General features: G+C 46.6%; 1 protein-coding gene and 1 long non-coding RNA gene across 6 annotated transcripts in view; both read right to left on the minus strand.

Annotated features, from left to right (window-relative positions):
* LOC146357978 (membrane-spanning 4-domains subfamily A member 15-like) lies at window positions 1-26,153 on the minus strand. 5 transcript variants are annotated; one of them, XM_084860298.1, is made up of 8 exons: window positions 26,092-26,153; window positions 23,994-24,214; window positions 15,129-15,375; window positions 13,399-13,515; window positions 5,151-5,207; window positions 4,036-4,287; window positions 1,980-2,093; window positions 1-437 (listed from the first exon to the last, which is right to left on the minus strand). In XM_084860298.1, exons 3-7 carry the CDS (start codon window positions 15,342-15,344, stop codon window positions 1,992-1,994), a joined length of 744 nt encoding a protein of 247 aa, XP_084716424.1. In that variant the 5' UTR covers window positions 15,345-15,375; window positions 23,994-24,214; window positions 26,092-26,153; the 3' UTR covers window positions 1-437; window positions 1,980-1,991. The 5 variants fall into 5 exon arrangements, with proteins under 5 accessions (XP_084716424.1, XP_084716419.1, XP_084716395.1 ...); XM_084860293.1 differs by having other exon boundaries at window positions 52-440; XM_084860269.1 differs by lacking the exon at window positions 1,980-2,093 and having other exon boundaries at window positions 87-437.
* The window catches only part of LOC146357977 (uncharacterized), a 717,854-nt gene that overhangs the window by 2,161 nt on the left and 688,776 nt on the right, over window positions 1-26,917 (minus strand). The gene's annotated exons all lie outside the window — the stretch shown is intronic.

Raw genomic sequence — 26,917 nt, forward strand, 5'->3', positions numbered from 1 at the left:
GTGATCTGAATATATTTGCATATTAATAAAATAATAGTTCTGAAGAAAAGGAACATAGCTTTGATTTTATGCAATACATTCACATGTTACAGCAAGCCCTTTTACTGATGAGGCATTTTCTCCTATCTGGGAGAGAAAAAGGGACACCTCTTCCTCACTTTTTCAACTATTAATTCAATAATCTACTAAAAGCTGCTGCCACAGCACATAGCCTGGGCTGATGGAAGCTTCTGCGAAATCATTATTTTACTCCTCTTGAGATAGCCGGCTTGCCAAGATTTCTGGTGAACCCTAGCCATGGCTTCTCCCTTGGGCTCTTCACTCCCCCTTGGGATAAGAATCCAGTCCACAGTTTCATAAGCTGGAGAAGGAGCAAGGCTGCCTTCAGTGGGAGCCACATCATTTCCACTGGCAGTGTAGGGCAGAAAACCCACCTTCTGCTGTAACACAAAAGAGGAATTCACTGGGCAGAATCCATTGGGAGCTTACACCCCCGCCGATTCTCTTATACCCATCTAATTCTGTTGCACAGGTGACCCCCACCACTTGCGCAACAGTGATTTAGCACTTCCGGGGCAACCTGAAATGAGCGGAAACACTCCTAAGGTCAGTGGTGCTTACACAAGGGAGTTTGCCAATCTGCCTTCTTCCAGAAAAGAGAATTTCCACTCATTTCAGGGCATCCGCTAAATCTCCCTTGGGAAAGTGGTGCATCCTGCTTGTGCAATGGAATCGGTGGGACCCAACTCTTGCAGAAGGGAATCAGTGGGGCATCAGCACCCCACTGGATTCTGCCCGCTATAAGAAACATTTTCAGTGTCACCAGCATTGTCATTTACAGCACTGAAAGCATCATCGTTATGGTGGCATGAAGTGCCAGAACCTCCCAAGTCATCATCGTTAAAGTAAGTGCCCCAGTTCCTAGGAAGAAGAGCTTTGCCAGAGCTCTCTGCCAGAGCATCTGCTATCCCACTTGTAAGGAACATGTTTTTCCCCCCGCTTCCAGGCTGAATGACCAGAGATGTTGGAAAACAGAAACAGGCTCTTTAATACTATTGTTGTTATGCTGAAGCCACTGTCAGCATACTGGCTAGTCACCCATGCAGGAACTGCTCCCTTGTACCCCTCCCAAAAAGGGTTGGCCCCAGAAATGACACTGCACAATCCTGAATTCTCTTGTGGATGTCCTGGATTCTCAGGCAGATACAAGAATTTTTGTATATTTGGCAAGACTATTTAATAAGCCCCCCTTTTCGGGATGTCGGAAAAATCCACAATAGAATCAAATGAGTTTGGATTTTTAAAAATCTGACCCATGGGTTCTACAGCAGACTGGCTTTTTCCCAATAGGGCAGATTCCATGGATTGGCAGACCGTTTTTCTAACTTTCCGAAATTTTGTGCAAATTTAGTAATAGAAAAACATACCTTAAAAAAAAAAAAACAGCCAAAAATGCACATTTCCCCTATAGACTAAAGTGTGAAAATATGCATTTGGGGGGGATTTGTACATTTGGGGGGATTTGAGCATTTTCGCAAGTACAATTTGTGAAAAAGTAAATTTGTGCAGATGTGAATTTGTGCAAATTTGGAAACTGTAAAAAATCTGGTTCCCTCAATGGGCAGATGATGGAACAAAAGGCACCTGACAATCAATCCGTGAAATGCAGATGGAATGGATTTTACACAATCCATACATCCCTACCCTCTTCCTTAGGTTGCTTCCACACTAGCACCAACCTCTGGAACTTTAATCCTTTGTTCTTTGTTCACTCATTTAATAAATCCATACTCAGTTATGAAGCTCACTGGATGACCTTGGGCCAGTCACTTTGTCATCCTAACCTACTTTACAGGGTTGTTTTGTGGATAAAAACAGGGGATTGTTGAGAAACAAACATGATAAATAAAAAGAGTGAACTTTCCTCACACTTCTGATTAAGATCTTCTTAAATTACAAGCACGGTATCAAATGCTTACCGGCCCATTCTTTCAACAGGTCGCTTGGCACCCAAAATGTGCTGCTGAAAAAGTGATGCAGAATTCCAGCATAGTGAACAAGAGAAGCAGGATGCAGAGACCAGTACCTATAGACTGTATGTAGAAAGACACTTGTTATATAGCTCTCAGTACTGGCACTTTTGTTCAGATGCAGCATTAAAAATGACCGAGCAGCCATCTCCTAGGTGTGACTGACTCGAAAACTCAGGGTTTTTTTAAAAAATCACCTCAGCGTAAGGCCTGCCTCTGAACATTCTAGCTGAGTGGAGGGCGGAAGTATGAGCACAGGACTCTCAGTTGGTCAAGCTGATGGAGGTTGGTGAGGAAAAATGTGAGAGGCCGCAAATAGGGCGACCAGAACAGGATGGAAGTTTTGGAGGAGAGAACGTGTGGATTACAGTAGCCTGGTGGAGTTCTTCCTTTGTTGATTTTTAATTTATGGATTTATTTTCCCTTCAGCACTATTTTTTACTTTTCTTTCTCTTCAGGTGTTTCTATATTTTGTGCAGTCGAGGCTGGGGGCTCCTATTTCAGTGGGGTGGTGAATCAGCTCTGGGTTCCAGTCAGAACTCTAAAGGAGATATCCAAGGTGCTGAGCCCATTTTGGGGACAGGGTTCAGCTCTTTGGATAGCTCCTCTGCAGTTCTGACTGGTTCTGACTGAAAGCCAAAGAGGATTCACTTCCCCACCGAAATAGGAGTCACCAGCCTGCACTGATTTTGTGCGTTCCTATATCTACGTTCCAACGCTAGAATTATGCTATTAAATGGGTATGAAGTTAGGGTGGTTCTGAGTGTTTGAGTCATGCATGATGGAGATGGCATAAAAGTAGAAGAACTGATGGCAAACGGGTGCTCATTTGTTGGTTATTTATTGAAAAGGCTAAAGAGTAGTGGGATGGGCAGGGTAGTTTGAACCTGTCTTATTTCTTGGCATTTTGATGTTCAGATTTTGCTGTAATTGGAAAGGAAGGAACGAAGGAAGGAAGGAAGGAAGGAAGGAAGGAAGGAAGGAAGGAAGGAAGACTGGACACTTTTAACTGATATGATCAATTAATGTATTTTACTGTAAATGATGAGAGTATTACCAGTATTGATTCATTGAATGACTTAGACTCCAACAATCTGTACATACAGAGCTCTCCTTCCTTGGCAGAGCATTGATTTGGATGAAGAACCAGCACATATATGTATGTTATTTTTTCTTTTCATTAGAGATCTGGAAAACCCACTTGAGAAATGATGCCAATCTGTCCTACGTTATTTTAACTTTCCCTGATCTTCCTGCAGAGGGCTCACTTGACCAAGGGCTGCCAGCCCTTTGTTCTCATTTTATGTTGTAACAAAGACAGATTAAAGCCCCCAAATGCTTGTGATAGTTCATTCAAAATTAATTTACATTTCTCTTGGAATTCTTCAACTGAATGGCAAAAAAATTCTGTCCAGACTACAGGGCTTGCCAGAATTCCAGGCTTCTAACGCCATGAGCCAAACATGAACCAAAGAAGGGATGTGTATGGGTTGGACAGCCATGTTGGCTTGCTGGTTTCTCCGTAGCACTTCCCACTGTCTAAGAGGCAAGATGCTTTTCAAACTAAATAGCTGCAAGCCTCTTTGGTAGCGGGAACCATTGCAGTGGAAGTAGCAGACAAAAGTCAAGATATATGGGAAGTGGGGTGTTCTCTCATATATATGAAAGAACACCCCACTTCCCATATATCTTGACTTTTGTCTGCTACTTCCACTGCAATGGTTCCCGCTACCAAAGAGGCTTGCAGCTATTTAGTTTGAAAAGCATCTTGCCTCTTAGACAGTGGGAAGTGCTACGGAGAAACCAGCAAGCCAACATGTATATATATATATACACACACACACACACACACACATACATACACACACACACACACACACACACATATATATATATATACACACACACACACATACATACACATACACATATACATACATACATATATATATTTCTCGGACCCTGCCCATTTAGTCAAAGTGCTGTGTGGAATTTCTTCACTTACATATTCGTATGGTCTGACTTGTGAAAGGACTTGTTCATGGCTATAATAATCAAATGTATGCTCCTCTGGATACTCGTACAGATATTCATGTGGATACTCTTGCGGATACTCGATCTGATAGTCATGCTGATTGTCGTGTGAATAGTCAAGTGGATAAGGAATTTGATTTAAAACCAGCTCTGCTCTATATAATGCGATGCCAGTTAAAGCCATTAAAGCACTTATGATGTTCATTGCCACACTGCATTTCACCTGAAAGTGATAGACAGGAAACTATATAATAAACAAATTAAATGACAACATTAAATACCATTCAGCAGACCATTGGCAATACAGATGATACAGGAACACAGGAATGAAAAGATCCAGAGTACCCCAGTGGCAAATAATAACAATAATGCCTATGCCTTCCATTCTCCCCGTCAAAGGCTTTTATAATTTCTTCTATCAATGTAACTCATCTTTCTCTGCTACGATCAGCAGGCTTGCTTCCCTGTTATTGAAGGCATGTAATATTTAGCCTTCAATATTGGCGATCGAATGCTACTACCCACAAAAAGGGATCCATACAGCAGTGTAACGGAAGGCTGTGACTCGAGGCTTCTGACATTCCCTTCATGGTGCAAGTATGAGCTCCAGCGCCATGCAGGGGCCCGGTTCATGCCCAGTTACCTACCTGAGGCCTGGAGGCAGGGTGCCAGGCCAGGGTCTGAGTGGCAGATACACGCTGCCTCAGTGTTTTCCATGGTTTTTATTACCACATTTTATTACATGAATTTTATTGTTGAAAGCTACCTTGGGAGGGCTCCTGCATTGTTGAAAGCTACCTTGGGAGGGCCCTGAAAGACAACCTAGAAATATTTTAAATAAATGAGCAATAAATAAAATGGTTTAAGGAAGATCTTAGTTTGAATTCAAGAGTTGATTGTTGATGGGAACAGGGAGTGGGGCTTGAGGGGACTACGAGGGCACCCTGTGCCAGAACTCTGATTTAGGGTAAAGGCATATCTGAGTAGGGTAGACTGTGCCAATGTTCCTGGATGTGTAAAAGGAAGAAACGTCTTTGTTGTCCTCGCCAGTATTATAGAAGGGATACAAACTATTATCTTTCTCACCAAGTAGGAGGTTAGATGTTTCTCAGCTGACACAGACAGGGATCCAGAAATTATGAACTGTAAAAAGAAGAAAAAAGATGCATTTGATAACAGTTCACTTACGTATAGGAAATCTTTCTCTACTCAGAAAAACTGAGTTCTATAGGAACAACATTTGCCACTAGCCTATTTTCCCCTTGAAGACCAACTGGTGTCATCCTTAAAGGAGGAGAAGCATTCTTTGTATCATCATTATATTCGTATCATCATCATGTCATCATCATCAGTTCCTGAAGGGTAGCCAAAATGTAGCCAGCTGGCACCATCCACATGCAAGGGGCAGGTATAAGCTAGGGCTGTGCAGGGACACACACACCCCGGATGCGCTTTGGAGGCCACTTCAGGGCTTCTGAGGTGTGCCCAATTCACTTTGGGCTGATTCTGGGCCCCCTGGCCTGCTTCAGCCTCCAGAACTGAAGTGGGATTCAGATGGCTGAATCCTGCTTTGCCTCCCAGCCCACCTGATACCCCCGACATGCCGCACAAGCCCCCAGGTCCTTAACTGGGCCCTCCAGACATGCGCCAGCAGCTGTCTTGTTGTTCCAGGGAGTCAAGCCGTCAAGTATGCCACATTAATGTTGCATGCTTGACGGCCACCATTTGCACAGAATCTATTTCCAGAAATACAGGGAGTCGCCATTTTAAAAATGGCAACTCCCTGGAACAACAAGATGGCTCTCAGCACACGTCCTGAGGGCCCAGGTAAGGAGCTGGGGGCTGAGCGATGGCATGGCTGGGCTTCCGGATTGCTCCAAAGCACTTTGAAGCAACCCAGCCCACTTCATGCCCCCTCTGCCTCACCTTGGAAGTGACCCAAAGCACCCCACTTTGGCTCAGAGTTCATGCTTCAGGCTGAAGCGGTGCACAGCTCTAGCATAAGCAGACTTGGGAGAACCCCAAAGTTTGCAGAGGTACAAAAAATCATTAGGGGGAAAAAACTCTCAAGTGGGGTGGGAACCTGAAACAACCAACCAACCATGCTCCATGGCCACAGTATGCTGACTGATTGTTGTGGGGGTGAACAGAAAATGTGGTTTGGGATGGAGTGCTGTACCCTGGAGAAGTACCCTGGAATTTGCCAGCTGGAGCTTTGAACAGGAGCATTTCACAATGACATATTATGTTTATTTATGTAATTCATTTAATTCATATCCTGCCTTTCCACCCAAAAAAGGGTGCTCAAGGCAGCCAACAATAAAATACAGATTAAAACAAAATATTAATTAAAATGTAACTTTTTAAACATTAAAAACCCGATTAAAACACACAGTAAAAGAAATCAACAGCCCCCAACTATTAAACCCCCCTTCAGCCACACACTAGCTTATATGCCAAAGACATGCCTGATTAAAACTTCTTTGCCTGCCAGCAGAAGGAAAACAAAGAGGCAGCCAGCCTGGCCTACCTCAGCAGGGGCTTCAAGAGCCTGGGGCAGCCACGGAGAAGGCCCTCTCTCGCATCCCCAACAAAGCTTATCTCTGATTTTAAAAGCTGCGGAGGCTCATGTGGGAGGAGGCAGTCTTTCAGGTAGCCTGGTCTCAAGCAGTATAGGGCTGTATAGGTCTTAACCAGCACTCTGAATTGTGCCTAGCTGACCCCAGCTACTGAAAAAGAAGGCAGCGCCTTTGATCATAGACCTGACCTAGTTTCTGTTTCTTGGTCACGCTACAGTGAGTGTCGTATGGGATGTGCATGCATGTGTGTGTGTGTCCTTAGAGCAAACAATATTTATTTTACTCCTTAATCTTCATAGTTATTGTATAATTATTCAGTTTTTCAGATGCTTCTTTACCAGTCACCAGTTCTCCGTACACAAAACGTCAACAGCTGAATAGGAATGTGGATGTATCGAGGTTTGAATTCAAAACCATCCCGAAACTAGGGATGGAAGGACCCATCTCCACTATATTGGATAATTATCGACCAGTGTCTAATATTTCATTTCTGGGCAAGATATTGGAGCGCGTGGTGATCTCCCAACTCCGGAGATTCCTGAATGAGACAGATTATCTAGATCCATTTCAATCCGGCTTCAGACCCGGTTATGGGACAGAAACAGCTTTGGTCGCCTTGGTGGATGACCTACGCCGGGAACTAGACCAGGGGGAGTGTGTCCCTGTTGGTTCTGCTGGACCCCTCAGCGGCTTTTGATACCATCGACCATGGTATCCTTCTGGGCCGCCTCGCTGGGATGGGACTTGGAGGCACTGTTTTACAGTGGCTCCATTCCTTCTTGGAGGGGCAGACCCAGAATGTGGTGCTGGGGGACTCCTGTTCAACTCCCTGGCCATTGGCTTGTGGGGTCCCTCAGGGTTCTGTTTTGTCCCCCATGCTATTTAACATATACATGAAACCACTGGGGGAGGTTGTCCGGAGTTTTGGGGTTCGGTGTCACCAGTACGCTGATGACACCCAACTCTACTTTTCCTTTCCATCTAATTCCAAGGAAGCTGTTGGGGTGCTGAACCGGTGTCTGTTTGCAGTAATGGACTGGATGAGGGCAAACAAATTGAAGCTTAATCCAGACAAGACAGAGGTGCTCCTGGTCAGTCAAAAGGTAGATCAGGGAATAGGGATACAGCTTGTGCTGGATGGGGTTACACTCCCCCTGAAGACACAGGTTCGCAGCTTGGGTGTGCTTCTGGATTCAGCCCTGAGCCTGGATGCCCAGGTCTCAGCAGCAGCCAGGAGGGCATTTGCACAGTTAAAGCTAGTGCGCCAGGTGTGCCCGTTCCTTGAGATGTCTGACTTGGCCACAGTGACACATGCCTTAGTTACATCCCATTTGGATTACTGTAACGCGCTCTACGTGGGGCTGCCTCAGAAGAGTGTTCCGAAACTTCAGCTGGTTCAAAGAACTGCGGCCAGACTGCTGACTGGAGCTGGTTACAGGGAGCATACAACTCCGCTGTTAAAACAGCTTCACTGGCTCCCAGTCTGTTTCCGGGCACAATTCAAAGTGCTGATTATGTCCTATAAAGCCCTATACGGCTCGGGTCCAGGTTATCTGAAAGACCGTATTCTCCCCTATGAACCTACTCATGCCATGAGTAGGGATGTACGAAAGTCACTTACCTTTTCGCAGGGGTGATTCGCGGTGGGGGGGAGGCGCTTCGCTTCTCCCCCCGAAGTTCAGGTGAGGGGGGGGGAGGCGCCCCGCCTCGCCCGGCCGAAATTCAGGCCAGGGAGAAGCGCCGCGTCTCCCCGGCCGCGAAAGAAAAAGTGAAAAAAACAACAACAACCCCGTGATAGGCTATGTAACGATTAACGTAGCCTATCACGGCTAGATTTCCAAAGTCAGCCGTGATAGGCTACGTTAATCGTCACGTAGCCTATCACGGGTGACTTTGGGGAGGAAAAAAAAAGCGCGTACGCAAATGGCAGCGGCCCATGGGCACCGCCATTTGCGTTCCTTATTTTGGCACGTCTAGTCTACGTAAAGATTTACGTAGACTACGGCGAAAATAAGGGCAACGCAAATAGCGTTCCCTTATTTTCGCCGTAGTCTACGTAAATCTTTACGTAGACTAGACGTGCCAAAATAAGGAACGCAAATGGCAGCGCCCATGGGCCGCCGCCATTTGCATACGCGCTTCCCCCCCCCAAAGTCACCCGTGATAGGCTACGTGACGATTTACATAGCCTATCACGGCTAACTTTGGAAATCTAGCCGTGATAGGCTACGTAAATCATCACGTAGCCTATCACGGGTGTGTGTTTTGTTTTGATTTTTTACTTTTTTATTTTGTAATGGCAGCGGCAGCAGCCAGTCGGGAGACCGGCCGCCGCCCCCGCCCCCGACGAAACGCCACCGAAACGCCGCCGGGACCCGCCGCCGAGAGGGACATTCGGCCACGCTAAGTCCCATCCCGGGGGGGGGGCGGGGGGCCGGCGGAGAATTTCCCCAACACTTTCGGGGGGCCGAATGCCTCAGCGCTCGGCCTCCCGAAGATTCATAGAGAAATTCTCCGCCATCCCTACCCATGAGATCTTCAGGGGAAGCCCTTCTCGCCATCCCGCCATCATCACAGGCACGCCTGGTGGGAACGCGGGAGAGGGCGTTCTTGGTGGCTGCCCCAAGGCTCTGGAACTCCCTTCCCAGGGAGGCGAGAGTGGCACCCTCCTTGATGTTTTCGCAGGCATACAAAAACTTTTTTGTTCCAGCAGGCCTTTGGGGATAACTAGTCTGGACCTGGGAAAATGCGACGTATGGATACCATTTTTGTTGTTCTGGTTGTCTTTTAATGTTTTAATATCTTTACAATTTTAATATTGATGATTTAATTATATTTTTTAACTTTTATACAGTTGTATTTATATTTCTCCCCTTCATGGATCACTGCCTTGTTGTGGCGAAGGGGCTTGCGTAACTCAGTGAAGCCATAAGCTATGCCGTGCAGGGCCACCCAAGACGGACAGGTCATGGCAGAGAGTTCTGACAAAATGTGGTCCACTGGAGAAGGAAATGGCAACCCACTCCAGTATTCTTGCCAAGAAAACCCCATGGAACGTATCACAAGGCTAAAAGAGATGACGCCGGAAGATGAGCCCCTCAGGTCGGAAGGTGTCCAATATGCTACTGGGGAAGAGCAGAGGGTATTTCCAAGTAGCGCCAGAAAGAGTGAAGCGGCTGGGCCAAACCCGAAAGGACACTCAGCTGTGGATGTGTCTGGCGGTGAAAAGAAAATCCGATGCTGTAAAGAACAATATTGTTTAGGAACCTGGAATGTCAGATCAATGAATCAAGGTAAGCTGGAGGTGGTCAAACATGAGATGGCAAGATTGAACATCGACATCTTGGGAATCAGCGAACTAAAATGGACAGGCATGGGCAAATTTAATTCAGGTGACCATCATATCTACTACTGTGGGCAAGAATCCCTTAGAAGAAATGGAGTAGCACTCATAGTCAACAAAAGGGTGGGAAAAGCAGTACTGGGGTACAATCTTAAAAATGATAGAATGATCTCAGTACGAATCCAAGGCAAACCATTCAACATCACAGTAATTCAAGTCTATGCCCCAACCACTGAGGCCGAAGAAGCTGAGGTTGATCGGTTCTATGAAGACCTACAACACCTTCTAGAACTAACACCAAAAAAAGATGTCCTCTTCATCATAGGGGATTGGAATGCTAAAGTAGGAAGTCAAGAAATCACCGGGATAACAGGCAGGCATGGCCTTGGTGTACAAAATGAAGCAGGACAAAAGCTAATAGAGTTTTGCCAAGAGAACATGCTGATCATAGCAAACACTCTTTTCCAACAGCACAAGAGGCGACTCTACACATGGACGTCACCAGATGGTCAATATCGAAATCAGATTGATTATGTCCTTTGCAGCCAAAGATGGAGAAGCTCCATACAGTCAGTAAAAACAAGACCTGGAGCTGACTGTGGCTCAGATCATGAGCTGCTTCTTGCAAAATTTCAGCTTAAATTGAAGAACGTCGGGAAAGCCACTAAACCTTTCAGGTATGACCTAAATCATATCCCTGATGAATATACAGTGGAGGTGAGGAATAGATTTCAGGGATTAGACCTGATAGACAGAGTGCCTGAGGAACTATGGACGGAGGTCCGTAACATTGTTCAGGAGGCAGCAACGAAATCCGTCCCAAAGAAAAAGAAATGCAAGAAAGCCAAGTGGCTGTCTGATGAGGCTTTACAAGTAGCTCACGAAAGAAGGGAAGCGAAAAGCAAAGGAGAAAAGGGAAGATATACCCAACTGAATGCAGAGTTCCAGAGAATAGCAAGGAGAGACAAGAAGGCCTTCTTAAATGAACAATGCAAAGAAATCGAGGAAAACAACAGAATGGGAAAGACTAGAGATCTCTTCAAGAAAATTGGAGATCTCAAGGGAACGTTTTGTGCAAAGACGGGCATGATAAAGGACAAAGAAGGCAGGGACCTAACAGAAGCAGATGAGATTAAGAAGAGGTGGCAAGAATACACAGAAGAACTATACAGGAAAGATCTGAATGTCCCTGATAGCCATGATAATGCGGTCACTGAACTTGAGCCGGACATCCTAGAGAGTGAAGTCAAGTGGGCCTTAGGAAGCATTAGTAACAACAAAGCTAGCGGAGATGACAGTATTCCAGCCGAGCTATTTAAAATCCTAAAAGATGATGCTGTTAAAGTGCTGCATTCAATATGCCAACAAATCTGGAACACTCAACAGTGGCCACAAGACTGGAAAAGGTCAGTTTACATTCCAGTTCCAAAGAAGGGCAACGCCAAAGAGTGTTCAAACTACCGCACAGTTGCGCTCATTTCACATGCCAGCAAGGTGATGCTCAAAATCCTACAAGCTAGGCTTCAGCAGTATGCGAACCGAGAACTACCGGAAGTACAAGCTGGGTTTCGAAGAGGCAGAGGAACTAGAGATCAAATCGCCAACATTCGCTGCATCATGGAGAAAGCAAGAGAATTCCAGAAAAACGTCTATTTCTGCTTCACTGACTACGCTAAAGCCTTTGATTGTGTGGATCACAACAAACTGTGGCAAATTCTTAAAGTGATGGGAGTACCAGACCACCTTACCTGTCTCCTGAGAAACCTGTACGAGGGTCAAGAAGCAACAGTATGAACCAGAGATGGAACAACCAATTGGTTCAAAATTGGGAAAGGACTACGACAAGGCTGCATATTGTCACCCTGCTTATTTAACTTATATGCAGAGTACATCATGAGAAATGCCGGGTTGGATGAATCAGAGGTCGGAATTAAGATTGCCGGGAGAATTATCAACAACCTCCGATATGCAGACGATACCACCCTAATGGCAGAAAGCGAAGAGGATCTCAAGAGCCTCTTGTTGAGGGTGAAAGAGGAGAGTGCAAAAGCTGGTTTGAAACTCAACATTAAAAAAACTAAGATCATGTCATCTGGCCCTATCACTTCCTGGCATATAGAAGGGGAAGAAATGGAAGCAGTGACAGATTTTACTTTCTTGGGCTCCAAGATCACCGCAGACGGTGACTGTAGCCATGAAATTAAAAGACGCTTGCTCCTTGGGAGGAAAGCTATGGCAAACCTAGACAGCATAGTAAGAAGCAGAGACATCACCTTGCCGACAAAGGTCCGTCTAATCAAAGCTATGGTTTTCCCAGTAGTAATGTATGGCTGTGAGAGCTGGACTATAAGGAAGGCTGAGCGCCGAAGAATGGATGCTTTCGAACTGTGGTGCTGGAGAAGACTCTTACGAGTCCCCTGGACTGCAAGGAGGTCAAATCAGTCCATCCTAAAGGAAATCAACCCTGACTGCTCATTGGAAGGACAGATAATGAAGCTGAAGCTCTAATATTTTGGCCACCTAATGCGAAGAGAAAACTCCCTGGAAAAGACCCTGATGCTGGGAAAGACTGAAGGCAAAAGGAGAAGGGGACGGCAGAGGATGAGATGGCTAGATAGCATCACCGATGCAATGAATATGAACTTGAGCACGCTCCGGGAGAGAGCGCAGGACAGGAAGGCCTGGCGTGCTATGGTCCATGGGGTCACGAAGAGTCGGACACGACTGAACGACTGAACAACAACAACATTTATATTTCTATTTATAGGTTTTAATTGTAGCAGTTTTAATGTTGTAAGGCTGCCTTGAGTCCCAGTATTGGGAAAAAGGCGGGATATAAATATAATAATAATAATAATAATAATAATAATAATAATAATAATAATACAAATCTCCATTTGGGATGCGGGGGAGCTCAACAAGCTGGCCCCCCCCCCGGAGGCCTGGACCCGCTCGGCAAGCCTCCCTGCTCACCCTGCCCACCCGCCGAGCCGCAAGAGCCACGCCTCCTCCACACCAAGGACTCCAGCAGTCATGCCCCTGTGCTTTATGCACTTGACTGCTGGAGTCCTCGGCACAGCCACCCCACAGAGCTCTAGCCTTGTCCCCCTTGGGACGAAGGCAGGGCTAGAGTGCTGGGGCACCACCGAGGCCCCTTCCGCCCGCGCTGGTTGTCAAGGGCTTCCTTGACAGCCAGGAGAGGCAGGACGGGTCCTCAGCGGTGCTTCCAGCCGCTCGCTGAGCTCCAGGGCGCTCGATGGCTGGGTCCATCAGCACCCCAAGGCATGGCGAGCAGGGTCCGGGAGGCCAGGGGTGGAGGAGTCTGCCAGACTCCACCCTCTCCTTGGATTCCCACGCTATCCCTAACAGAAACACACTGGCTCTCAAAAGCAAATAAAAATAGGCAACTTACAAATAGTCCACCCGAGAATGGATAGCCTACAGAAGTGGCAAAGGGCATGTGGTGGACAACATAACATGAGACAGCCCCAAAGCCAAAGTGCATCAGTCCAATCATGATCTGGACAGCCTGTGGGGAGAAACAAGATGAAACAATGCCCCGAGTCCTGGAAGGATGTATATTCTGACTCATTTACACAATGTGCAAAGCAAGGTGCTTTGGTCTGTTCCCCTTGGTGGATACAAAACTGAAACAGGATCTCTCCTCCACCCAAGACTCACCATTTTCAAGGCATTTTAATCCTGACAAAGTTGAAATGCAAAAGTTGAAATGGACTTCAGCTCATTCCCCAAAGGAGAATTATCAGGGCCTCATTCTTTCTGCAATTATATTTAATAGTCCAAACCTGGTGACCCTTTCAAAATTTCTCCAAATAAACGCAACCACCTGTAGCTAAAAACATCAACTGCATAGTGAAAATTAATATACAATATACAAAGCCCAGCCCCCTCCTTACAACTGAAGCCACCCCTGATTAAAAGTGGTAACACAAGTAAGGAATTACCTGCAACACACCCACACTATTCCTGCTTTCAAAGGGGAGGGAAGCTTTGTAGTTTATTTTTGTTTCTTTTTATAACTATAAGTTTTCCATTATGAACTTAATGCAACTCGTTCAGAATTCAGTTTAAAAGTTGTCTGTTTTTGATTCATCAAGAAGTATCCTAACAATTTCTATGCCCCATGAGTGAGTCAGTCAGTTGGTTAATCATTCATTTAGCCAGTGTGGTCTAAGCATCTTTAGATATATAATGAATCATCAGAGAATAATCTAGATTTTTTTTGCCACTGCCTATTTGAACCAATCCAGGTTGATTAGCGCAGTGACTAATGTTGAAGTTGCAATGTTTGAGTTCGTTGAGGTTCTTAGAATTCTTCCTTGAAGCATCTTTATTTTTCAATCAGGAAAAATGAGCATTTTCCCAACCAAAAATACACATTTTCCCCTGTAGGCTAAGGCATGAAAATACAAATTTTGGGAAGATTTGTGCAAGTTTGGGAAATTGCGTTCTTGCCTGCATTTATGTTCAGAGTTGTAAATGGAACAAATCTGCATGATTTCTGAACAGGAACAAAATTCTCATTCATCCCTAGTACTGCCTACACATGGACAAATCTGTCAATTTAGGTTTCTTTCCATTTTTCATTTTTCCAATCTTATGTTCAATTTGTTTTGAATTTTGAGAATTTTTCCAATCTTAAGTTTGGTTCATCCTGAATTTTGAGAATATTTTTGTTTGTGTTTTAAAGTTTTCATGAACATTTGTATGCATTTGTGTGTACAATTCTCCTAATACAATACATGCATTTTTGTATGCATTTTTGCCCAATATACACATTTTTGCAAGCGATTTTCAAATATGAAGCATTTTAATGTTATTTTCACCAATGTATGCACTCTTGTGTTCACTTCTCCCTAATAGATATATTTTTGTAAGCATTTTTAAATTGGAAAACTCCATTGCAAAATTAAGAGCTGTACAAATTTCAAAGGGTACCTGGATTCATGTCTTGGTTTGAAAGTGCAAAATTAGGTAAATTCCTGTTAAAATGCAAACCAAATTTCTCCTGCACCCTGAGTAATGACTATATTTAGTTTTTCATGCACTGAAATCAAACCTACAGGGAAACCACTGTGATTGCTATGCAACTGAACATGAGCTGATCTCAAACACACTTACCCCCAGGGACTTGGTCTCTACTTTGAGGAGTTTCTCCATTGGCCCCACTTGAGGATTCTGCTGACGTTGGTTGTTGGGGCTTCCAAGCTGCTGCCCTCCACATTGCACATATTGTACCATCTCTGTTGGTTGGGTAACAGTACCAGGGATCCCCTGGCCTGCTTGGATAAAGTTGGCACCATTTGCTGGAATGAACACTACAGTTTGACTAGCCATTTTCACTGGATATTTTGCACAGCTATGTTATCTGCAAACACACAAATCCAAGGAATAAACAAATGAAAAAACCTTCTCCCAGATTTGGACAAATATGACAAATTCCCACCATGACATATGTCCATGAGATATATTAAAACGAAGCCCATGAAATTATTTTTATTTTTAGTTAAAACATTAAAACATAATATACAGAGTTTAAAAGCCATTTACATAAAAGCATACAGACACTATATACCAACAACATATAACTAAAAACAACTTTGAACTAACAATTTAACAAAAAATAAAAATCCAACAATAAAACAACACAGCTTAAAAATAGTATACAAGAGTCAGCAAAAGGAACAACAGTTCTAAAAAGGGAAGGCCTGTCAGAATAATAGAGTCTTTAATTCCTGCTTAAAGACCTTCAGCGAGGTCAGCAGGCGCATTTCAACCGGCAGGTCATTCCACAACTGAGGGGAGGCAAAGGAAAAGGTCCTCGTGTGTGTGGCTGCCAACCTCACATTAGGCAGCCACAGCAGAGAGCCCTCAGAAGACCTTAGGTGGCGGACTGGGACATCAGGGAGAAGGCACTCCCTAAATTATGCTGCTTGCCAGTGGATTGACTCATGAGTAAGCAATCAATAGCATTGTAAAGGAACAGTACTGCCCACGTTTGGTATTTCACTTGGATGTAAAATATTATGGGGTTGAAGTGTGTGTGTGTGCGCGCGCGCGCTTTCAGTTTCAGCCATAAAGTTAATAGTTTCGAGGTGAAACGTTCAGTTTTGTTTCCAAAGACACGTTTAAGGCCAAGGATGCAGAAGCCAGGCTCCGTAGCTTCATTGCATGTGGGCCTTCTCTGAGGGGAGAAGACCTGCATGTTGCAAAGCCAGCTGCCAGCAGATGCGCCAGGAGGGTCATACTCTCAACGCACCCACTGGGGACCAAATGACATCGGGGGCGTGGCCCCACCCTTCATGTCATTTGGCCTGCCGAGGTCTAGGTGGGTGGGGGTCATACCTCACCCCATTCTGGTTGCCTGCCTCTGGTTGGTTGGTTGGTTGGTTTACAATATTTATATACTAAATAAATATTGTACATCAAAGATTTCAGAATGGTGAACAACAAAAGAATAAAACCCCATAATTAAAACAATTAAAACGTTTTAAAAGAAACAGATTCTGAACTTAATAAGCCTTGGCTGGTCTCTCAGGGAAGGCATCTCAAAATAACAATATCTTCAGGAGGCGCCGAAAGCAACACAACACTAGTGCCTGCCTGACCTCCAAAGGCAGGGAGTTCCACAGGAAGGGGACTACCATGCTGAAGGGTCTTTCTTTTCCTGGTGGACTCCAACCAGGCCATAGGTCCATGTGGAACCACCAGGAGCAAGCCCTCCAATATCCTCAGTGACTGGGCAGGTTGGTAAAAAAGAAGGTGCTCTCTCAGATATCCTGGTCCAAAGTCGTTTAGGACTTTGTACACTAGTACTGATCCCTTAAACCTGGCCCAGTAGCTAAAAGGCAGCCAGTGCAGCAAAGGAGTTATATGCTGAAAAAGGGCAGCTCCCGACAACAGCCGAGCTGCTGCATTCTCACTAGCTCCAGCTTCCGAACCAGCCTTTAAGGCAGCCCCACTTAGAGCCCGTTGCAGTAATCCAGTCCTAAGGTTACCAGCACCTGTACCACCATGGTCAATCTATCCCTGCCCAGGAGAGGCCGTAGCCAGCAAACTAGCCCAAGCTGGTAAAAGGCACTCCGAGCTGCCACAGCCATTTGGGCCTCCAGTGACAATGATGGATCTAGAAGTACCCCCAGACCACGAACCTGATCTTTCAGAGGGAGTGCAACCCCATCCAGAACAGGCAGTGAGCCTTTCTCCTGGACTTGGGAGCCACTCACCCACAGGGCTTCTATCTTGCCAGGATTCCGCTTCAGTTTACTGGCCCGTATCCAGCCCATTACTGAATTTAAGCACTGATCCAGGACTTGCACAGCCATTCCTGGTTCAGATGTCACAGGGAGATGGAGCTGTGGGGCATCAGCATACTGATGGCATTTAGCTCCAAATCCCCTAATGACCACTCCCAGCGGCTTCATATAGATGTTAAACAACATTGGGGGCAGGATGGTACCCTGGGGCACCCCATAGCTCAATTGCCAAGGGGCCGAGGAATGGTCACCCAGTGTTACTCTCTGAAATCAGCCCCATCGGTAGGACTGGAACCACTGTAACACAGTGCCTCCAATCCCCATCCCACCAAGTCGATTCAGGAGGATACCATGGTCAATGGTATCAAAAGCCAATGAAAGGTGGAGCAGAATTAACAGGGCTGCACTCCCCCCATCCCTCTCTCAATAAAGGTCATCTATCAGGGTGACCAAGGCTGATTCAGTCCCATAACTAGATTGAAACCCGGATTGGAATGGGCCTAGATAATTGGTATCCTCCAAGAGTACCTGCAGTTGCTCCGCCACAACCCTCTCAAGTACCTTCCCTAAGAAAGGGGTATTTGTGACTGGGCGGTAGTTGTCTAATACCAATGGGTCCAGAGGGCTTCTTCAGGAGTGACCACACTACTGCCTCCTTAAGGACAACAGGGTAGGGCTGCATGAACCCCACTCATCGTTCTGGTCCGGGGTGTCCGCAGTGGGGGGGAGGCGATCCATCCCTCCCCCCAGAATCCTTCCGTCCGCTGCAGGTCTACAGACGTCATTTGCGTCCCTGCTCTTTGCCATGATAGGCTACGTAAATATTTACATAGCCTATCACGCCGGACGCTATTTGCAGCCGCAGACCAGAGCAGCGGACGGAGCAGACCGGACAGTGGCAGGTAGGGTCCGTCCAGGGAGAATTTTGTGGGGTGGCAGAGGGGAGTGGTCTATTCCGCCACAGACTCTGGGGGTCCGCCACAGACTCATTGGAGTCCGTGGCGGAATTCTCCACCATCCCTACAGCGGGGACCACCCCTTCCCACAGAGAACCATTTATCACTCCCTGAACCCATCCATTTATACCTCCTCGGCTAGCTTTTATTAGCCAAGAGGGGCAGGGACCAAGAGGGCACGTGGTTGGTCGTGCTGCTGCAAGCACTTTGTCCATATCATCACGCCACAGGAACTGGAACGGATCCCACAAAATTGGGCAGATGGTCATCAAATTCACTGTGGAGATAAGCGATTTTGTCCTCAAAGTGCAATGCAAAAAGGTCACAGCAGGTCCTTGACGGGCCAGGGTCCCATTTGCTGGGGAGGGTGTTAATAACCCCCAGACCACCTGGAAGAGTTCTGCTAGACAGCTACTTGAGGACGCAATGGAAGCAGCAAAAAAAGCCTTCTTTGCTGTCCACACCACCATGCAATAGACATGATTATATGCTCTGGAGCATGCTCGGTCATCTTTGCTTGAATTCCTATGCCATTTGCACTCTAGCCAACATCCAGCCTGTTTCATTGACTGCAGCTCCCCAGTATACCAAGGAGCACAGCGGGCTCTATAGCGCTGGAGAGGGCACTCAGGTGCAATCAAGTCAATGGCCCACCACATCTCACTGTTCCACAGTGAGGCTAGGGCCTAGGCTGGATCACCAGCTCTCTCCATTGGATAATCCCCAAGACCATTCAGAAATCCACTGAATTCCACCAGTCTCCTGGAGCAGACCATCTGAATGGGTCCTCCACCCCTGAAAGAGGGAATTAGTGCCATGAGTTCAAGTCTCACCAGGAAAAGGTCTGGCTATGACAATGGGGTTACTTGGCCCCCCACCCCACCCCACCCCAGTCTTTAGACCACCCAGCTCACAACTTGGAGCAAAAACGAAATCAAGGGTATGCCCTGCTTCATGCGTTGTGCCAATGACAAACTGAAACAGCCCCATGGTTGTCATGAAGGCCATCCCGAGCTGGAACTCCAGAGACAGCCTCAGCATGGAAGTTGAAGTCACCCAGAACCACCGTCCTGGGTTCCTCCAACACCACACTTGCGACTGTCTCCACCAGCTCAATCAGGGAGGATGCTGGGCAGCAGCATGCGCAATATACTAACAGCATCCCCAGTCTGTCTCTATGGTTTAGGAAATGGTTTAGGTTGGCCAAGGAAATGGGGGTGGGGGGTGGGGGGTGAAAGGTGTAGCAAAGATCAAAAAGTAAGGCTAGGAAGCAGGATGTCACAAAGTTCAACAGGAGGTTAAACAAAAAAAATTATCTCAGGAAACAGAAACTTAGTTGGCAGAAATGAATAAAAAACTACCCCTTATTGGTTGAAGTTAGGGAGAGAAAAAATTATTTAAGTCTGAGGAAGGGCGGGGGGAGAGAGAGGGAGAGAGAGGGGAAGAAGGAAAAAAGAAGGCCAGAGTGCTTGAGGAAAGAAAGAATCAGAGATACTAGAACTGCAGATCTGATTTGGAAGGCTGGATTAAGGACAAAAAGACATTGCTTGGTCAAGGGGACCTGGATAAAACAGGGACACAGTCTAGTTAGTAAGCTGGATGCATTTATCGCTGGTTGTTTCGCTGGTAAACCCTATTACTTACATGGTGTGTGTGTGTATGTTAGATTTTTAGGGGGTTTTCCCCCTATCAACATTTTTCTACACCAAACTTTAAACTCTGTAATTTGAAACTGGGTAGTCTTTTGTTATGGGGGAGTGCTCAATCTACATCTAATTGCCAACCCACACTACCTAAATTAGATCCCCGAGACCGAGAGAGTTTTAGGGTTGGTTTGGTGGAGGCACCTATAAAGAATTCCACCTGGTGAAAGTGAGGAAGGCTACAGGAAATGAAGAGAAAAAAGGAGTGTGACACAGTATTTTGCCTGTTTTCTCTTCCGCTCACGGAACAGGGTGTTGCTAGTCCTTGACACAGCTAATTGTGCAGGACTGTAGGCAAGTCTGGATCACTCAGCAGCTTCCTCTCAAGGCTCTGCCAAACTCCCTGGCAGGAAAAAGATCTTAACTCCAGTCAGCAGCAGATTGCCAGGGGGAGAGGACAAGAAGCTGGTGGGCTGCATGGGGAATGCCCACAGGTCATATTCAGGCTGTGGGCTAGAGGTTCCTCATGCCTGCCCATGGTGCTTGACCACAGGGATCACCAGAGAGAGCTGGGCAATGCTGGAGCTAAGGATTTTGGCGGTGTTCGGGAAGGCCTTTAAGACCACAGCCAGCTGTGATATGGCATCCCTCTGATGTACACAAGCATCGCTAACTCATGTGCCACTCCCTCCTGCTCTTCCAGGCACTGCAGCACCATGCAGGTGGAGTACCACCTTGTCCCCACATCCTGAACCATCCCATGCTGCAGGAGACCCAACTCTCTCTGCTCTTCCTGCAGCAGCTGACTGCTCCTGACACTATGAAGGAAGTAGCCTGCCAGTTCCTAGCACAACTAGGGATGTCAGAGAATTTCGCCACGAATCTCGGGGAGGCTGAATGCCAGCGCATTCGGCCCCCCGAAATCAGTGGCGGAACGGTCTGCCCCCCCCGCCCCCCCCGGGACAGGACTTACCTTGGGCGAATCTTCCTGGCGGCGGCGGCTCCGGCGGTGGTGCGGCGGCGGTGGCGGCTCCGGCGGCTGGTCTTCCAACCGGCCGCCGCCGCCATTTCCAATTAAAAAAAAAACAAAACGTGATAGGCTACGTAAAGATTTACGTAGCCTATCATGGCTAGATTTTTAAGAAACACCGTGATAGGCTACATAAATGTTTATGTAGCCTATCACGGCTGATTTAAAAGAAAAAAACACGCGTGTACACAAATGACGCTAGACGCTACGCTATTTGCGTTCCCCTTATTTTCGCCGTCTTAGTCTACGTAAATGTTTACATAGACTAAGACGTGTCAAAATAAGGAACGCAAATGGCGGCGCCCATGGGCGCCGCCATTTGCGTACGCACGTGTTTTTTTTTCTTTTAAATCAGCCGTGATAGGCTATGTAAACATTTATGTAGCCTATCAGGGCTGACTGCAGGGATGCAAACGGCGGCAGCTATGGCCGCCGCCATTTGAGGAGCCGGGCGGCCAGGATTCGGGGGGGGAGGGACGGAGCGCCTCCCCCCCACCGCGAATGTCACCCTTCGAAAAGGTAAGTGACTTTCGTACATCCCTAAGCACAACTGGATCAGACTGCAGATGATGGCACAGGGGGTCCAGGAAGGTTCCTTCATGATGAGGTGGAAGTTGTGAGTGGTGCAGACAATGGGCACAAACCCAGCCTCTTATACTGCCTTTCCCATGTTCTTCACCCCATCAATGACTGTATAACCGGGGGGGGGGGGCTCCTCCCCAATCAGCCACCATCCTGTTAATGGCTGCTTTGATTTGTGCCACCATATGGGACTGGTCCATGACCTCACCATGAAGGAGACCCCACCTATACTCATCCGTGAGGGTCCTTTTCCTGTCCCCACAGGCTCCCACCAGATCACTGTGAGGGACAGGTTGGTAAGCACACCAGCCTGGCAGCTCCAAATATTGGAGGTGAAGTGCACCATTTGGGGCTCTGCCCAGTGCAACTGAGGCACCACTTCCTCCTTGCTGCTCAGTACACAAAGGGTACCATGGTCCTGCTGAAGGTGGTACACACACTTAAAGCATCTCTACACCAGCCTAAAAGCCTGCATTTAAAACGGGGCTTTCTGCTTCCATTTTAAATGCAGGATCACAACGGACTCCCTTGACACACGCTTCCTTCCCCCCCACACCTTCCCCCCTGCTTCTCCCCCTTATCTGAGTCTTCCATATGTTTCATTGATCTACCACCTCTTTTCCTTTTTCACGGAGGGAACTCAAGTGGAACACCAGAGGGGTAATTTCATACCTTATTATCTCCGATCTATTTAAAAATGGAATAAAGGTCATTTAGTGTGGGAGACGCCCTGGAGGTTCACGACATCATCTAAAAGGCCAGTAAAGTTCTATGAGTGAGCGATCTCAATAGCAGGATAAAAGCTCTGTGTGAAGAAGCCCTAACACACAGGACACAGAATTAGAGAACACCCACACACAACACTGGACACACAGAACATCAGTAAAATAAAGGAAAATTAGGGAAAGGCTTTAACTAGGAAGGAGAAGCTAAAGAACCAACTGAAAAAAACTTGGATTGGAAAACAAACTATAGGATAATGATTATAATAAATATAAATATTAACTAAAACAAAGTACTAATCTACTACTAATTAATTACAAGTAATTCTAAAACACACACACTAAGGGAAAAGGACTCATGGATAAGGAACAAAATGAATTCAAAAATTAAGTTTTGTTTTTCCCTGATAGGGGAACAGGGAGGGGAATAAAGTATCCTGAGGGGGGGAGGGGGAGGGGGGAGAGAATAGGAAGAAATAGAAACAAGGATGAGGGAAAACAAAAAACCAAAAAACCCCAACAGATTAGAATGCAGTGCAGAAAAGGACTGGGGAGAAGAAATTACATGGGAAGGAGAAAGGAGGAACCAGAAGAATCAGGAACAAGAATTAAATAAGTGAAACCACCAGAAAAAAATGCCTAGCTATCTCCATACCAGACCTAAGCAAGCTCTTCACATTTTGAAAAACAACTACCAAAAAGCGGAGAACGCTGGCAGGCACACTCTTTTAAACTCATAATGTAGTCACAAATCAAGCCCACCACCAAAGCACAGTGATTGGAGCCCCGGCAAAAAGTGCCCTAGGATTAGAGGTTTGACCGGCCAGTCACTGAACCATGCTCCCTCCTTCCTCCTCCTGTTCATAATCATAGCATTTAGAGAAACAAAACTTAAAGGCAGGCACTGGAGACATCTGCCACATCTCCAGAATATGACGCTATGGCAAACCTAGACAGCATAGTAAGAAGCAGAGACATCACCTTGCCGACAAAGGTCCGTCTAATCAAAGCTATGGTTTTCCCGGTAATGTATGGCTGTGAGAGCTGGACTATAAGGAGGGCTGAGCGCCGAAGAATTGATGCTTTCGAACTGTGGTGCTGGAGAAGACTCTTACGAGTCCCCTGGACTGCAAGGAGGTCAAATCAGTCGATCCTAAAGGAAATCAACCCTGAGTGCTCATTGGAAGGACAGATACTGAGGCTGAAGCTCCAATATTTTGGCCACCTAATGTGAAGGGAAAACTCTCTGGAAAAGACCCTGATGCTGGGAAAGACTGAAGGCAAAAGGAGAAGGGGACGGCAGAGGATGAGATGGCTAGATAGCATCACCGATGCAATTAATATGAACTTGAGCACGCTCCGGGAGAGAGCGCAGGACAGGAGGGCCTGATGTGCTATGGTCCATGGGGTCACGAAGAGTCGGACATGACTGAACGACTGAACAACAAACAAAGCCTCATTCTGGAGTGATGCACCTCGCGTGATGCACCAGCTTTGTCCCGGCTGCATGACTTCTCTTCCCCTAGCAGCACAGACTGGTGCGGCCTTCTCAAGTGGAGGAGCAGACTTGGGATTGTAGAGTACCCTGGTTGTTCCAGCCCTGCTCGGGTGTTTTGTGCCATGCAAGCAAAGCTTGGATCTGCTGACACGTCAAAGTGGGGCCCAAGGATGCTCTGCCTCTCTTGTCAGAGACCCGGGATCGCTGCCGAAACTCTCTGCTGACATCGGAGGAGGAGAGGGCATTGCGGGGACGCCTGGTGGCAGTGGAGCCCCTGCCGCCCCCTCCACAGCACTCACCACAGACCGACTGATGACGCTGCCTCCCGCGACATATGCCTTCTCCCTTCTGTTCCAGGGGTCCACCACCACCTCAGACAGCTCCTCGGGAATCTCAGTATCTAGCAAGCTGCCCTCCGGTGTCTCTTCCACCCATGCAGCCGGCACTGCCAGGGGTTCCATCTTGCTGCTGCTTCCTTCTCCCCCTCTGCAAACAGAGCCCTCTTTCCAGTGTAGGTGGGCTGAGTAACAAAAGAGCAGCAAGCAACAAAAAATGAAACTCAGACTCTGCAGGAAGAACCAGGGTGTAGAGAATGGATTGGAACTGGAAAGGAAGGATTGCAGGAAAAGGACTGAGAAGCTGAAAGAACGACTGGCTGGAAGAAAGAGGAGAATGTATTTGTTTGGAAGGATAAAAAAAAAAAAGGAGGAGTCGGGAAGGAAAACCACAGCCACAAAGCTTTACTGCAAAGACACCAACTTGCAAAAGAGTAGAGAAAAGTCTGGAGCAAAGGGCTTTCTACGACTCACATCCCCCCACAAAACACACTGATTGGAGAGCCCTGGTAGAATGTGCCCTGTGATTACAAGGTGGACTTATCAGTCACTCAACTCCCCGCCCCCTTGTTTTCAAGAAAAAAATGAAACCGAAAATGCTGTGATATTTTGCAGAACGACTTCCAATTTCCAGCAGCCCTCGAAAGTGCTGGATCAGGCAGGCAGCTTCACGATAGTCCAGATTCAGTTCTGGTTGCTTTGAAGGTAAGCCCACTTCGCCTTGGGCACCTACAGAATCAGTCTGAAGTGGCCTGATTCAGCTCAGGATTCAGCCAAATCCAATGCATATCATCATGTATGATCTCTCTCTCTCTCTCTCTGTGGGTGTGGGTAGCACCCCTTAAGATTAATTCTTGTGGTATAAACAGCCACCCTCTAGGCCAGGATGGGCAACCTGTGGCACTCCCGGTGTTTTGGCCTGCAGCTGCCATCATCCCTCGCCCTTGGCTATGCTGGCTAGGGCTGATGGGAGGACCACACATTGCTCACCCCCTGCTCTAGCCCTCCATAAACAGTGCCCCTGATTTTAGTGGAGGGTTAACAGGTTTTTTCTGGGATTTTGCTCCTGTGAGCAGCAGCTTGATCTGAAGAGATTAGTTGAAGGCGATCATGGTTATTGCCATGTTGTGAAAAGCTGCTACTGATTTTGGCAAATCCAGTTGTTGTTAAAGATACAAGAGCAGGCGTGGGCTTTCTCTCTCACACGTGTGTAGGGGGGTGGGGCGCTGGACTGTGTTTCTGGGACACAATGAGGAAGGCATCAGCATTGTCCTTGTTCCAGCCTGGCTCTCTCCTGATCCAATCAGACTTTTAGAAGGAGGACTAGCCACACAGACCTCCAGGCAATTTTCAAAAGCAATTTATTTTCCATCAGGTTGAATGAGAATGGTTGGGGAGGGGGATGCAGAAGAAATTTTCAGCATAGCACTAGTTAAGGGTTTCCCACATTCTCCCCAATAGTAGCAGGGAAGCAACACCTACTTTTTTTTTAATAACCCTGCAGTCTGGTTCTGAACTTCTATTTATATGCCAAATATAACTGTTGCCTCTGGACGACAGTCTCCTGCACCTGCGCCCTGCCCTGCTGCGCGACGGCAGATGGAACTAGAGGTTCAGAGTGCAACACAAAGCACTCAGCTTTGTGTATGGGGCACTTGTAGGGAATAATTGGTAGCAGGGGGCACGTAATCCGTCCCTGCTCACAAATTCTCCCCTACAAATGCCCTCACCAGGATCTTGGGGTTTTGTTTTCTACAGCAGGGCCCAAGACCAGGCAAAGCCTACCTCCACGGGGAAATTACCAGGGATGGAATTGCAGGGGCGAACTGATAAGCATGGGAAGGGTTAAACACCTCCTTTCTGTCCATTATTCCTTCCCAGCAGATGATGGTACAGTATGCAGTTCTGCTAATTCAGTACTGAGGGGAAAGCCCGCTGCTCCCGTTCAGAAGCACCCTGTTATTCCTCCAGGGCTTTCAGAGCTGAGCCCAGGATCAAATTAAACACTGTCTCCAATTTAATTTCCTTCAAATCCAATTTAATTCCCTTCAAAAGTACTTACGTTACGCTCCTTGATGTGCTCGTTCTCAGCCTCCCAGTGCATCTATAATCTCAACAGGAAGTGAGAAGTGAAAGTAATATAGGAGGAGTTTTATTAACATCATCTTGCCCCCTCAATCTCATTTTGCTCTACCTCTCTAGATTTCTTCCACTGTTCTCCTCATTCCTGTCAACAAACTCTATATATCTTTCTGGCTTCTTCTGTATCTTGACTAGGAATGTTGGGGAAATCCGCAATGGATCCAGCCTGTGGATTTCACAGCAGACTGGGTTTTTTCAAGTCACGCAGATTCCACGCACTTGTGGACTGGTTGTTCACTTGGGGTGGGGGGAATTTGCACAAATTTGCACTTGCGCTAATTAGCGCCAATGCACACTTGCTCAAATGCACTAATCCACATTAGTATTAGTGATGTTGGAGAAATCCACGTTGGATTAAAATGAGATCAGATTCCTGTGAATATGATCCATGGATTCCACAGAGGACTGGTTTTTCCGAGTCATACAATTTCCACAGATCGCAGAACATTTTTTTAACTTTCTGAAATTGTACACAAATTTAGTCACATATAAATACAAAAATATGACAAGTTTAAAAAGACCAACAAAAATGGGCACTATGTCCCACAGGCTAATGCCTGCATTTGGGGGGGATTTGTGCATTTTCAGTGCACATTTGCGCAAATGCACATTTCCCAACGTGAATGCAAGTTCGGGAAATTGAGACAAATCTGATTCCTCAGTCCCCTGTCTTTCAGTTCCAATGCCTCACTAAGGAAGTTCTCATGATGGTGTAGTTAAGTGGTGAAAGGAAAGAACTCAGTAGA

The sequence above is a fragment of the Heloderma suspectum genome, chromosome 1, assembly GCF_057233095.1.
Source record: "Heloderma suspectum isolate Gila_16-S chromosome 1, 16-S_ref, whole genome shotgun sequence".
NCBI lineage: Eukaryota > Metazoa > Chordata > Lepidosauria > Squamata > Helodermatidae > Heloderma > Heloderma suspectum.